Below are 14186 nucleotides of genomic sequence, written 5' to 3'. Positions count from 1 at the left end.
GGAAAAGGAAACAAACAAACACAACCTCATTTGTCTTCCAGGCGTACTTTTCACATTGGCACGTTGATCCCATATGAATCAAGAGCATAAATTCCAGGTTGCAAATTTAGCATCCGAATTGCTTATTTCATTTCATTCATCAAAATATCTTCACAAAATAGGATGGAAGAAATAAAAATCTACACGACGCACGCGTGTCACTCTCTGCAAATTATCTTCATGTCGCCACGGGCATGTCGTACTGCCTGTATCCATCTCTTCACCAGCCTAGCGCCGCCGGCACGGCGGCGCGGGGGCGGCCGGACGGCGCGACGATGTTGCCGGCGGCGTCGTAGTTGATGACGCCGGAGAACTCGGGGAGCTGGCACTTGCCGCCCATGAGGATGTTCTTCTGCCAGACGCACGACGGCGGCCCGCCCAGCCCGTCGTCCGCCAGCTCGCCGCCGGCGCCGACGCCGACGACGCCGGGCTGCACCTGGTGGATGCTGACGATCACCGGCTCCGTCCTCCGCCGGCTCACGCTCGCCAGCGCGCGCCGCAGCCGCTCCGGCGCCGCGTGCGACGCGCACAGCGCCAGCGCCAGCGCGCACACGGCCAGGAACGCCGCCGCCGCCGCGCCGAGCTTCCCGCACGCCGCCGCCGCGGCCACCGCCGGCGTCGCAGCGTGCAGGACGAGGTGGTGGCGCGCCATTGCTAGCTAGCTAATTGCAATTTTCTCGTGTGCGAGAGATCGTTCAGGCTCGCGTCGTTGGTGGTGTGTCTTCCTGTGATTTGGAGCTCGCTAGATTTTTATACTAGGTGAGGACTAGCTAGAGTTTTTTTTTTTAAAAAAAAATGTTCCCGCGCTTTTTGTGGAGTTGTTTTACTTGCTTGCAAGGAGCAGCAGTGCATGGAGTTGGTAAGGGTAGTTTGCTAGCTCAAACTTGCCTAACTCAACCTGAACCATTTCACTTTTCAAGTCTTGTGGATTGCCAAGGTGAGGTGACACTGTACATATCTGTAAGCTGCAAGCCTGCTCCTACTAGAAATTGATGTAGGTCTTGTTTAGATTCAAAAATTTTTGGCAAAAAAATATAACATCAAATGTTTGGACACATGTATAGGGCATTAAATATGGGGAAAAAAACTAATTGCACAGTTTGCATGTAAATTGCGAGACGAATCTTTTGAGCCTAATTACGCCATGATTTAAAAATATGATGCTACATTAAACATTTGTTAATGACGGATTAATTAGACTTAATAAATTTGTCTCGTAGTTTACAGACGAAATTTGTAATTTATTTTGTTATTAGTCTACGATTAATATTTTTAATGTGTGTCCGGATCCTTCAAAAACTTTAAACACACCCTTAGTACTGTAGCTTTTTTGTGGCAGATGTAAGTTAAGGGTGCAGGATGGCTATTGTTTTGCTTCACTGGGAGTGAGCGTTAACTGTTTTGTTGTTTTCACATCATCAATACTCCATATAGGAGGAAAAAGTGATCCATATCTCTATATGGTCTTGCTCAAGTACTGTGGAAGTGAGCCACATATAGCAGTTCATATGTATATGAGCAGACCATAAGAATAAAAAAGTAATAATATTCTCTTCTAAGTTCCCATCATATGCTGGTGGGTCCCATATTAAAGTTTACACATCATAAAAGTTGAAATAACAAGAGCTCACTGCTTGGTAAATACAGCACTGCTTGTGATGAGATAAAAGGAAACCTTATTGATCTTAAAGAAGATGATATAAATACTCCAAGACTACCTCTAGCCTCTCTACCTAGGATGCACTTAACCTATATTTATTGAAAAATTAAGAATGAAAAAAGAACGACATGATAACGAATATCGAGCTACAAGCCTACAACCACAAGCGATTTTCATCCTCATACCACACCGAAGCAACACTCGGACTGCTTCGTGATTATTGCCCAATAGTGAACAAATAGAAAATACCTCAAGGTGTTGCCATTTTTGCTGTTATCTCTCAAGCAATCCAATCCTAGTTCTTGTTCGACAAGAAGAATTGTGATGTTTGACATGCATTTTTCATTTCCATGAGTGTGAGGATCTAGATATATCATATATCATGGTTTTGGTTTTCTTTATTCATGATTACTCTATCTACAACACAAGTCTCTGCATAAGTTCATCATATTGCCGTTTTGCCATTCCATTCCATTCCAAACAAGAAAAATACTAGTGACCAAGGCTGTTTTCCAGTTCATACGGCGCATAATAAATCAATTGGAGTGACAAATGCTAATTCAAACTTCAAAGCACATAACTATTTTACGTGCAATTGGTTCGTCGTATCCCCTGCTTCTTATCACTTAACTTTCAATTTGGGGCAAAACTCTCTTTCAAGATCCTGAGGGCTTCTCCAATCCCGTCCTGCGAAAAGCAACATGAAAAAAAGTTAGCTACAGAGTTCCTTCAAAGAAAAATAAGCATGGTTAGCATTCGTAATCTGTTAGTGAAGAACACGCCTCAGAAGAAAGTTTGTTAGCGATTCTGGTTGCCTGAGCTTTAATTTCAGGTGATAATGCCGATTTGATAGCTCCAATCAGCATATCTGCAGCACTGTTGATGCTTGAGGCATTGTCAGTATCCGGAATTAGATGTTGTCTTCCTAGGGGCTCAGGTGCCACTCCTAGCCAGTGTAGCCTTTCTGCCCAGTAAAACTGATCCAGCAGGAAAGGACATGAAATCTGCATGACAGGATTGTGTGAGCAATCTGAAACCATCTAATAACATAATTTTATAACAGCCATGTAATATGTTGAGTATAGAATATAGAACATTATTTGAATATTTGCCTGTCACCCTGGACCACTCCATAGGTTGTTTCTAAGTGATGTCAAAAACAAGAGTAGAAAGAACAACATTGAACCACCCGAGTGATCAAACAATACAAAATATATCGGTGCAAAGCTGCTGTATTTATCACCTGAGGGATGCCGGCAAAAAGTGCTGCAGCTGTAGATCCACTGTTATGGAAGTATTGGATAATTAGAAATTCTGTAGAGTAATGGGAAAAAATTTTCAATCATATGCTGGGCCACAGTGAGAAAATGTAAATTTATTTTACCTGCCAGCATGGTGAATAGCAACTGCACATTTAGGAAACAGCCAACTGTATGGTATTGATCTGAAAAGGTAGTCATGTCATTGGCCAGTGCATGTACAGGTTTCCAGCAAGAATAAAGAGATTTGTGATATTACTCACCCAGAAAAGCAAAAGAGTCGACCATTAAAAAGGAGATTGCTGTCACAATGAAGAGCAGATGCCTGATACTCACTTGATTCTGCTACTGAAGGAGCAAAATATTGTATTGCAGAATCTAATGGCTGGTATCCAGATGAGAAAAGGATAAATCTGTAATCTGTTTTCTCTATGACAGCTTTAAGCACCATCAGAAATGCTTTTGGATTTCTAAGAAAACCCATGCTGCAGGAGGTTGATGTCATGATAAGTATACCAAGAAAGGCCTAATTCAAATTTTTGCTAATGAAATAGAAGAAATTTGACTCCTAAAGTTATGAAAATAAGCACAAAATAAGAACAGTGAGCTTGTCAACAGCAGATTCAAAATGCGCATTTGTGAGCGGTCGATACTTCTAAGGGCATGAGCGAGATGTCAACTTCATCAAGGTTGATTCTCGTATCTTAGTAAGTTACAAATCAGATAACACTTATGGAGAAATCATACAGCTCTAAAGTCTAACAAACAAAATGTAAAATATATAAACATATCAAGGACACTGCACTGGCTAAGAGAAATGTCGTTGTGAAATAGAAAAACAGACATAAATTCGTTAGAATAAGAAACTCACCTACCAATGGAACTTAATCCTATAAATATAGGTAAGGACGAATAAGAATTTCCCATGGTAAAGTGTTCTAGGCCAGCATGATTTACACAGAGAGCACCACCAGAATTACTGGCATTTCCACACAGTAACTCCTTGCATTTATTACAAGAAAATTGCCAAGCCATAGGAAGAAACCAAAAACCACAAACATGAGCGCTGAATGGCCAATATCCTGTCATGATGTTACACAATAAATATCAAACTTTGGTTTCATGTGAATGAATCCTATATTATTATATAGTTCATTCCCACTAAGTATAGTTAATGCTATTTCTCTCTTATCTCATGAAGCTACATCATCCCAATTATTTCTACTCTTTGGATGATAGATCTATGGTACAAACACTTCTTTCTTCTCTCATAAAACCATACAATCTCAATTATTTTTAGGCTCAAAATTCATAAGTATCAATTACATAAAATATGTTCACCTTGCATTATATTTGCAACCATGTGTAAATTATATAGAACATAGGAAGTCATTTTGTTTTGGCTTAGAAAATATATTACAGCTTATTTGTATATATTTTCCTGCAGCAAATACGGCGGGGTATTCATCTAGTTAAGTATAAACATCTGTAAGGATTTAAGGTAGATACAAAGACCTCAGCATTGCTTACCTGGGCACTCAACAATTTCCTTGCTGAAACCATACCTGCTCAAATGATGAACAAGGAGCTCATTTATTCAGTATAATCAAGTAATCAAAAATTCAAAAGCAGCTATAACATTTCATTTTCAGACAACTGCTTTATCCATGCCCAACTCATAACTACTATCACAAGTCCTAGTTGGCTTAATTTAGCAATTTAAATTCTTCAAAACTATGACATATGAGGGTGACAATTTCATATATGTTAATATCAAGATACAGGCTTAATATCGATAGAGTAAATGAGTCTTACAGCAACAATGGGGATTCTTCTCGCATATACCACAGAGGAAGATTTGTTACTGGATCCTGCAGTTATTAAAAAAAATCTGACCTCAGTACAGACCCTATGGGAATTGCACATAAATAGAATGGAGAATGGATTGCATAGATAAAAACAAAAATTATATACTGTAAATGCTTTCACTCACTGTAAAAGGAATTGGGCTAAGATTTAGACTATCATTTCTCCATGATCCCCAACTTTCCATGAACAATGCCCACATCCAGTGGGTAATGTCTGTCCAGCAAACCTGACATGTTTCCCAGCATCAGTTTTCCCGGTGCAATGCAGAAGATGCATTAGAAGGCAACATAAGGCGGCATATTGTCCACATATATCAAAGCAATACATTTGATAATGTGATGCTAAGGACAGGAAACCTGATGATTGCGGCTTCAAAGGATCAAATGAAGATCCTGATTAAACTTTAGGAATTGCAATAGGCAGGATACTGCTCTATTGTTTAGTATTCCATAACAACGGTTACTAGATATCACACACACAATGTGAACTTTTGGTAAATGCTAGAATTGTAAAATATTATCATTATATAAGCCTTAGCAGCAAGTTGAAGGTGTAATGCTAGAACATAGGAAAACGAACCAACCAAAAGTGAAAAAAAAAAGAATTCAAGGAGGTAAAATACACTAGCATTACATTGCTACTAGAAGAGCAAATTTTGTACCATGTTCAGGGGAGCTTCTTGAAAGTACTTGTATAGAAGAGGAAGACTTTGTTTAAATTGGCGTTCAAATGATGCAGGTGCACTACAAGTAAATGAATTAAAGTCATAACGAAGACAATTGAAAATATGGGGAAAATCCTCATAAAATAAATAAAAACTGGAGTTGAAATCAGTAAAGCCCCAAGTTACCTGTATGGAACAAAATAGGGAGCAGCAATGATGCACTTAACTTGGAACAATTCTGCAAGATGCCAACCTTCCTGAATTGTGAGAAAGATCCAAATTACGTATATAACCACATATAGGACAGACTAACAGGTATAGTCCTGGAGCTGTTCTAGTGCCAAATATGGATAGTGCAGAGCAAGGTTCTAGAATTATCTCCGATTCTTGCAACTTAATGGAGTATTATGACCATAGAAGGCATTTAATAGATACACCATAGATTATTCCTAGATAAGACTGACTGACTGACTGAGATTGTACTGGAAATGTTCGGGTGCATCCTCAAACAATGAAATTCCATATTTTCAACATGAATTGGTGTGGCAGGACTGTATTATTACCTCCAATATTTTGAAGAATGAATTAAGCTACATAAGGACTAACTGAAAGTTGAACCAGGAGCTCCACAACTCAACTTATAGCAAGCTTTGTTAATGGGATCCTCACCAACGCAAAGAAGTTGATCACAATGAAATCACCATGAGTGCTCATGTCATTTCCAAAAACATTTTCGACGGCAGACAAGCACTCTCTCCTGTGCTCCACTTGAATGGTCTTTTTCCTCTGCGAAAAGGAGTCATGCTCAACATTTGATTGAACAGAATCACCTATCAAAAATGCTTACATGATAAACCATATTTGCAAAAAGAGAAATCACGAACATGAAATTGGACAGACTTCACGGCACTTACATGAGATGCTCTCGAGCTGTTCGGCAGCAAGGACAGGTGGGCTTGACACAGGCATATATCTAACATTACAGTCTGCTAGATGTGTCGACAAGCTCTGCATCAAATTCACTATGTGAAACTGTGATCCCAGTAAAGCTAAGCCAGCTAGGCAAGTTTATATTGAGTTTTAGTTTCTACAAGAATCAAACCTGATGTGCTGAATGTGTGATGAACACTACACCATACTGTCGTTGGTCCTGCGCAAAAGCTGCAGCAAGTGCCTAAGAAAAAGGGAAAAAATATATCCAAAATTAGGCGTATAGACTCTAAATGGGTTCATCCCGAGCTGTAAACTGTTCGCTGTCTGTTCGGTGACATCCCCATCCGCAAGAAAATCAAGTGGGATTGCATCTTGCGCTCGAATCCCCACGGACAAAGAGACGAAAAAAAATACGAAGAGAGGGAAGAGCGCGTACAGCTATGGGGAAGACGTCGCCGCGGGTGCCGAAGGCCATGAACACGGCACGAGGCCGCCGGCCTCCGCCGCCGCCGTCCATCGCCTCGTTGAGCCGCCGCACCGAAGGTCGGGGTCTCTGCGGCGGCGGCGGCGGCTGTGGCCTGTGGGCCTTTCCAGGTGAAAATATGGGCTCTAACCACTTTCCGTTTGGGCCCAGATACTTTCGGCCCAGTACGTGCGCGTCCTAATAAGCTTTCGCGTCGTCTCCTCGACTCTCGTTCGAGTGCTCGTCACAGGCGGCTCCACTTCTCCGCTGGTGCGGCGGCGACGGCGACGGCGACGGTGCCCCGCGCGCCGGAGAAGGCCCCGCGCCGCATCTACGTCCGATGGCCTCCTACCAGGTTTGTTCCGTGGCGCTGTTTCTCTGTACGCATGTTTGCAATGGCGGCGGCGGCGGCGGGGGTGTGGCGGTGGAGGTTGGTGTTCGCCACGCGTGCGCGTGGTGTGTTCGTGGAAATGCCCATGAGGGTGTCACGCGCCTGCACGGCTGCACTTGGACATTCCAGCGGCAAATCACCATGTTAGTTTCTAGGATTTAACTAGGAAAACGATAATGATGCAATTAGCAGAACTGCAGAAACGCGTCGCTGGATTGCCGTACCTTTGTGGATTACGGGGGACCTGAACTTTGGGGGCAAACAGGGGTGGGGAACTGGGGATTATATTGCTGTTTCGCATTGCATCTGTATGGTCAATTGCACAGGGGGTTGGATTAGTTGGCAATTTTGGAAAACCATAGGCTCAACAACTCAACAGGTTCTTATATCTTCTCTTTTTGTCATGTTTTCAGGATCTGGTTAAACAACATAGGCTATACAATATGAATAATATCGTACAGACTAATAAAGTTTATCCCAGGAACAAGAATGCCATTACACCATACCATTTTATGGAATCTCAATCTAATTAAGAACGATAGTTAAAAACAGCAGCATACAAGCTCAGATAGGAATCTTAATTGCAGGTTATGGAAAAAAACAGAATAATTGGCTTGGTGGACCAATATTATTTTTTTAATACCAAATGGAATTCGTTACAACTCTCAAAGTGTATTAAAAGTAGTTGTACAAACATCCAAATTACAGCTGAAACTATTGGTACTATTAGGTGGGGAACAAAAGTTGGAGCTAGAATTTTTCATGCATTCACCTCTATCTGTTTTTGTTTTTATTTCTTCCTCATAAAGAACAAGATTGCACGTCCCATTATGATCATTTCAACAAAAAGATTTCTGCAATTGTCAGTACTATTTACCATCGCAGCTAGCTCCTTGTTCTCATTGTAACTCAAGAAATGACTGTCTTATTGTGCCCATTTCGGCAGAAACCTGTGACATTCCTAATCGGTCTTTTGGTGATATGGACGAACACAACAGACCCAGCTTAACCATTGGTATGATGCAACTCTGCATTATTTCAGTATGATATTTTCCTCCATTTAGGTCACTCTGCAGCATAATGGGATCCAAAATCTCATCTAGTTTGTGTGGAAATGCTGACTCCACGAGTTCATGAAGGCTTAAGCCATCCTTCAATTTGTCATCACTTGGACGCTTCCCAGTTAATATCTCTAATAAGAGCACTCCATAGCTGTAGGCATCGCCCTTGGTTGAGATAGGTCCACCCATTCCGTACTCTACATATGTATTTAAAAACAGAAGTATTCATTTAATAATAAGGAAAATCACTTGAATATAGTATTGGATAAGTAAATCAAGTGGGAAAACCTTATATAAATTAGAAGAAAAATAGATAGTGAATGGTTCGTCTCACCTGGTGCAATATATCCGATGGATCCTTTCAAATCAGCCAAACTAGTTGAATTGGCGCATGCTGCAGTTGTAGTGCACATGAATCTTGCCAATCCAAAATCACTGACATATGCCGTCATCTGTAGATCTAACAGCACATTGCTTGGCTTAAGGTCACAATGTATTAGTGGAGATGCAGACTGGTTGTGAAGATAATCTAAAGCATATGCTATATCCAGAGCTATGCTAATCCGATCACCCAAAGTTAAGACTTGTTTCTGATTATGATCATAGACTTTCTGATGCAGCCATGTTTCTAGGCTTCCATTAGGCATATATTGAAAGATGATTGCTTTGAATTCTTCTCCTTTGGGATCCAAGGTTGAACATAAGGTGATGACTTTGACAAGATTGCGATGTCGGATGTTTTTCAAGGCTTCACACTCTGCAATAAAGCTTGAAGGTCCTCCATGCCTATTGAGATTGAAAACTTTAATAGCTACTAGATCAACCTCAAGCTCCAAGGTGCCCTTGTAAACATCTCCAAAGGATCCTGAACCAACCAAGTTTTCAGTAGAGAACCCTTTCGTTGCTTGGACAATGTCTTTATATGAAATTATCTTCGTATCCATGCTAATGTCTGTCAATATTGGCTTTTCTTCTCTTCTTTTCAAGCAGACAGTGAGTAAACAGATCAGTGAAATTACAAGAACAATGGCAGCAATTGGAACCACTATCATTAAAATAATGGACTTATGCTTTGTTCTTCTGTCTAATGCAGGACAATGAGGCAGCCCTAACTCTGGGGTGTTGGCACATAAACCGTCATTTCCTTGAAGGGACACCCTGCTAGCATTTCTGAAAATGCCGGTTGATGGAACAGGTCCATCAAAATCATTAAAAGATAGATTAAGATCCTTCAAATAATTCATGGATGCAAAAAAATCTGGAATGCTCCCTGATAAGTTGTTTGAAGAGAGATCCAACTCCTTGATGCTTCTTAAATTCATGAGAAAATGTGGAATGCTTCCTACAAGGAGATTTTCTTCCATGTGAAGGGACTCTAGAAGCACACACTTTCCGAGAGTGGATGGAATGTTGCTAGTGAGGCGGTTGTTGGAAATGCTAAGGCTGCCAAGATTTATGAGACCTCCAATCTCCAGTGGTATAGGCCCAGCAAAGGAATTATGCGACAAGTCCAAGCTTTGTGACAGTGAAGAAATATTAAATACCTCGCTTGGTATGCTTCCACCAAATGAATTGTGAGAAAGATTCAACTTCTCTAAATGTCTCCATTGCCCTAAACTTGCTGGTATAGTCCCACTGAAGTTGTTTCCATCCAAATATAACTCGGTTAGTTTTACAAGGTTGCCAATGGAATCAGGAACATGGCCAGAGAGATTATTTTGTGCAAAGCTTAGAACCAGTAAGTTGCTTAGATTTCCTACGGAAGGAGGGATTGTACCAGTGAACAAATTTTGATCCATATACAGCACTTCGAGGCTCCTAAGGTTTCCAATCTCCAAGGGAATTGTCCCAGAAAGTTTGTTTTGCTTGAGCCAGAGCCACTTGAGCTCCGAGGGAAGATTACCAACTGAGCTTGGCAAGTGTCCTTGCAGTCCATTCCCATCCAAGCAGAGTCTTTGCAGCTGAGTGCAGTTTGCAAGGGATGAGAGGAAGCTCCAGTCACCCGCCTCAAGCTGGTTATATGCGAGATCAAGTTGTTGCAAGTGTGACAAGGAACCAAAGGATGGCAGTATTCCAGTGAGCCCAATATCAACAAGATGAATTATTTCTAGCTTAGAAGCATTAACAAGAGAAGCTGGGATTGGTCCACTCAAACGTGTTTTTGATAGGATCAATCTCTGAAGGTTTGGAAGCTTGTAGCCAATATCTGGTGGCAGTCGTCCTATGAGTGAGTTGTTGGCCAATTCTAGATATTTCAGAGATGATATATTGAAAATAGACTGGGGTACCTGACCCGACAAGTTGTTGATTGAGAGTATTAGCATCTCGAGAGTTGGGATTCTACTTAGGCTCTCAGGGATGCTTCCCACAAGGTTATTTGCTGCAAGGGAAACACCAACAAGAGAGGAAAGGTTCCCTATTGAGGCAGGTATCTCACTAGTGAGGTTATTCTCTGCTAGACTGAGGTATTGAATAGGTGCAGCAACTGCTGTAACAGGTGGTATGGAACCAATTAATTTGTTCCTGTCGAGGTAAATGGCTGTCAGAGAGGACGTGTTGAAGAGAGCTCGTGGCAGCGCTCCTGTAAGTTTATTTTGTGTCAGGCTAAGAAATTGGAGAGATGAGCTATTCGCCAAGAACTCGGGGATTCCTTCAGAGAGGCCATTTCCTCCCAGATCAACATACGTGAGAGATGAGCCACTGCCCAACAACCACGGTATGTTACCCACCAAAGTATTGGTGGCAAGGTTCAGAATTTTCAGCTCACGAAGTGTGCCAAACCCACTAGGAATGCTTCCTTGCAGCTTGTTGTTTGACAGGTCTATGAGCTGGATATGAACGAGTTGGGCTAGGCTTGCAGGGATCTCACCTTGGAGGGAGTTGTTCCACAAGCTCAGGACTTCGAGACGGCTACAGGAAGATAACTCGGCTGGGATGCGGCCATCGAGCGAATTGACACTCAGGTTGAGGTGTCGTAGTTGTTCCAGGCGGCTAAGCTCAGCTGGTATACGCCCGTGAAAGCTATTGTTCGACAGATCAAGCCTCTCAATGGAGCTCAAGTTGGCTATGCACGGAGGTATAAGGCCATCGAGCTGACAGGAGCTGAGGTCTAGCACGGTCACGCGGCCTGGCATCGTCGTACTGCAGGTCACGCCATGCCAGTGGCAGAAGTCGAGAGAGGTGATCCTCCATGACTCTAGGGCTCTGGCTGGATCAGAGACCAGAGACCTGAAGGAAAGGAGAGCCTGCCGATCAATGTCATTGCCGTCGCCATGACCTGCTGATGATGACGATGGCCATGAACATGTCAAGGCAAGGAGGACTAGAAACAGTGCAGGACTAGTTGGGCTGATCATACTACTGGTGTGGCTGCAGCTACTTGTGCTTGTGATGTAAGCTTCAGGAAGCATGCGTGCTTCTTTTATATGGCTAAGCACCTTGCTCACTTGACTGGCTGGCAACTTGTTCAGATCAACGGTATCATCTGCTGGGATTCAGAAACCAGCATTGTGGATTGGTTTTGAATGTTTCGATCAAAGTTAGGTACGTACCCCATCTTCCCTACAAATGTTTTCCGAATAAATTACGCTCTTCAGTCTCGGATGGCAGGCTGGGCACTTGGGCAGCTCAAAGATTAGTACTACTCGACAGAAGAATGGATACCAATGGGCTATCAAGACATCAAGGGGAGTACATTTGCTGTGCGGCCGAAACTGCTGTTTGCTCAATGACGCTGCTTCCGATCGAGCGGCCGACGCCGTTGATAAGCCGCTTGTATTGACCGGTGTCAGTAGGAAGGAGGCCAGGGAGCATGGGGGAGAGAGGAAAGTTTGTATTCGCCGCGTCCCAGCGCCACTGACATCGAGACGATAAGAACCTAGGGAAGAAAGAGACAGAAAATTTAGAGGATTGGAAGTTTCTCTGCTACCTTCCCGGTAGAGAAAAAAGAACAAAGTTAAGTTAACACGCTATGTTTACTGAAGGTAACTGTATGTATGAAAATTTAGAGCAGTTACAGTCGAAATTAAGGCCCGCTAGGAGAGCTAGAGATTATGAGAAGCTGGTGCATATTATAATTTGTAAATTCTATAACTTCATAGAAATGGACCGATGCTCTGCCTCCCAATCTGGTTGTGAGGGTATTGGGGATCCACATATCCGTGTGATACCTATAGTTACTTTGAACATGGCTTATATTTTTACATATTCATAATAAATTTTGAATAGATGAATGGTCAAATGTTTCCAAAGTCAACCGTGTTAAATATTTGTGACTAAAGAGAGTAAAAAATATATATATGTGCGCTGAGTTAGGTTGGACCATTACCACTCCTATCTTCAGGCCGTCGAACATACCGCGCAATTCATGTTTGACACCTTCTTTGTCTTCAAATAATTAAGAGCTTGTTTGGTTTGGTTCCAAAACTTGCCCTAGCAAAACACGGGCAACTTCAGTAGTATCTTTTGTGTGTTTTGGTTGAAGCCAATATGTGCTAATTAAACCAATATAAGCTAGGAACCCTTGTCCTACCGTAATTTTGATAGAGCCAAAACTTACCCAAGCTTTGACACTATCAGTATTTAGTACTGCTATACGTACGATGCAGTTGTATAACTCATATTGAGTACTGCTATACGTACGATTCAGTTGTACAACTCATGTACAACTAGAGATATGTAACCATATATCAATCAAAAGAGAACATGTTCTTATGCACTATAGTCGTTTACAACCGTTGATCAAATTCAGTAGTACGTGAGTTGTGTCGTATGTATAGCTATTTTCATCAATATTTGATAGGGTAACAATCCAAACATGACTTATTAAGTTCATAACTATTTATCTTCAAACTTGATGTCATGTTTTCATTTTCAAAATAAAATTCATAAAAATTGGCATGTTATGAAAATGTATTGGCTATTTGGCTATTAATAAAACTTCCGTTTCTATACTGCCTCAATTTCCAATGCGATAGGTCGCATCGACGATATATAAGTGGTAGTATAGGATTTAGGATGATCCGCAGATCATTAAAGAACCATGCACGTGACTTGTTTGGGATTATTCGTGGCGCCCGCCGGCCGACGATGTGTATACCGACGGCTGGAACTCACCGGACGGAGCTGAACATCTCCCGTCCGAGTCCACAGGTTTCAATTAATTGTACTACTTTAGCCGTACGCCCACATCGATCTATGCGGTACGACGCTGTTAACTTTTTAATATATGTTTGATCATTTGTCTTATTAAAACGATTACGTAATTATTATATTTTATCGTGATTTAATTTATCATCGAATGTTCATTAAGCATGACTTAAATTTATTTTATGTTTATACAAAATATTTAAATAAAACAAAGAGTAAATTTCACCTAGGGCCTAATTTATTGGCCAAAGTTTCTCAATGAACGAGGTCTAACTCTACCTTTTCACTTAACACCAAGAACGATTACCTTGTTTTACAGTTTGGACCGGGTTTTAATACTTTGTGCCAGGCTTGAGCCTAGTGAACTCAGTTCAGGGAAGAGGAGGTATTGAGGGAGACTAGTGCACAGGGAGGAGGAAGATAGTGCCGTGGAGGTGGAGGGGGTTCACATCCTCTACCTTAATGGCACTATCATTACAGGCATTGACGTGTGGGGTAATAGGAGGGTGGGACCACATTATAGTGATTGTAATGGTAGTGACATTATATTAGAGGATCCTCACCCAGGTGGAGGCGGACTTGCTCAACTCCTCTGTCTCCACCCTCGCCACCGGCGGCTCCCGGCCGCGTCTCCCGAGCGGAACGGCACAGCGGCGGCGTGCTCTTCTCCGGCTCCGACATGGCATGGCGGCGCGCTCT

General features: G+C 42.0%; 3 protein-coding genes and 1 long non-coding RNA gene across 9 annotated transcripts; 1 reads left to right on the top strand and 3 right to left on the bottom strand.

The window, feature by feature from the left end:
• Positions 1 to 105: 105 nt before the first annotated feature.
• LOC112937981 (uncharacterized) lies at positions 106 to 786 on the bottom strand. Its single transcript, XM_026023492.2, has one exon. The coding sequence runs from the start codon at positions 689 to 691 to the stop codon at positions 260 to 262; it is 432 nt and encodes a 143-aa protein (XP_025879277.1). The 5' UTR covers positions 692 to 786; the 3' UTR covers positions 106 to 259.
• A 1284-nt stretch (positions 787 to 2070) lies between these two features.
• On the bottom strand, positions 2071 to 6997 carry LOC9272150 (sterol 3-beta-glucosyltransferase UGT80B1). Of its 6 annotated transcripts, none has more exons than XR_010739557.1 (15): positions 6861 to 6997; positions 6594 to 6665; positions 6406 to 6499; positions 6161 to 6321; positions 5678 to 5748; positions 5489 to 5570; positions 4952 to 5053; positions 4774 to 4829; positions 4489 to 4523; positions 3830 to 4040; positions 3222 to 3443; positions 3084 to 3143; positions 2943 to 3013; positions 2482 to 2703; positions 2071 to 2386 (listed from the first exon to the last, which is right to left on the bottom strand). XR_010739557.1 is itself a non-coding variant. In XM_015771957.3 (15 exons), exons 1-15 carry the CDS (start codon positions 6939 to 6941, stop codon positions 2333 to 2335), a joined length of 1563 nt encoding a protein of 520 aa, XP_015627443.1. In that variant the 5' UTR covers positions 6942 to 6997; the 3' UTR covers positions 2071 to 2332. The 6 variants fall into 6 exon arrangements, 4 of the variants coding, with proteins under 4 accessions (XP_015627443.1, XP_015627444.1, XP_015627445.1 ...); XR_010739558.1 differs by having other exon boundaries at positions 2515 to 2703; XM_015771957.3 differs by having other exon boundaries at positions 2943 to 2982.
• Positions 6998 to 7118: 121 nt separating this feature from the next.
• On the top strand, positions 7119 to 9725 carry LOC112937944 (uncharacterized). The gene is made up of 3 exons (XR_003240816.2): positions 7119 to 7242; positions 8225 to 8293; positions 9433 to 9725. It is a non-coding gene; the product is annotated as an uncharacterized lncRNA (long non-coding RNA).
• On the bottom strand, positions 7894 to 12583 carry LOC4328700 (probable LRR receptor-like serine/threonine-protein kinase At3g47570). The gene is made up of 2 exons (XM_015771956.3): positions 8674 to 12583; positions 7894 to 8536 (listed from the first exon to the last, which is right to left on the bottom strand). The coding sequence occupies exons 1-2, from the start codon at positions 11747 to 11749 to the stop codon at positions 8178 to 8180; spliced, it is 3435 nt and encodes a 1144-aa protein (XP_015627442.1). The 5' UTR covers positions 11750 to 12583; the 3' UTR covers positions 7894 to 8177.
• Between the last annotated feature and the right edge of the window lie 1603 nt (positions 12584 to 14186).

The sequence above is a fragment of the Oryza sativa genome, chromosome 2, assembly GCF_034140825.1.
Source record: "Oryza sativa Japonica Group chromosome 2, ASM3414082v1".
NCBI classification, from domain to species: Eukaryota; Viridiplantae; Streptophyta; class Magnoliopsida; order Poales; family Poaceae; genus Oryza; species Oryza sativa.
This window is presented reverse-complemented; position numbering and strand designations above follow the sequence as displayed.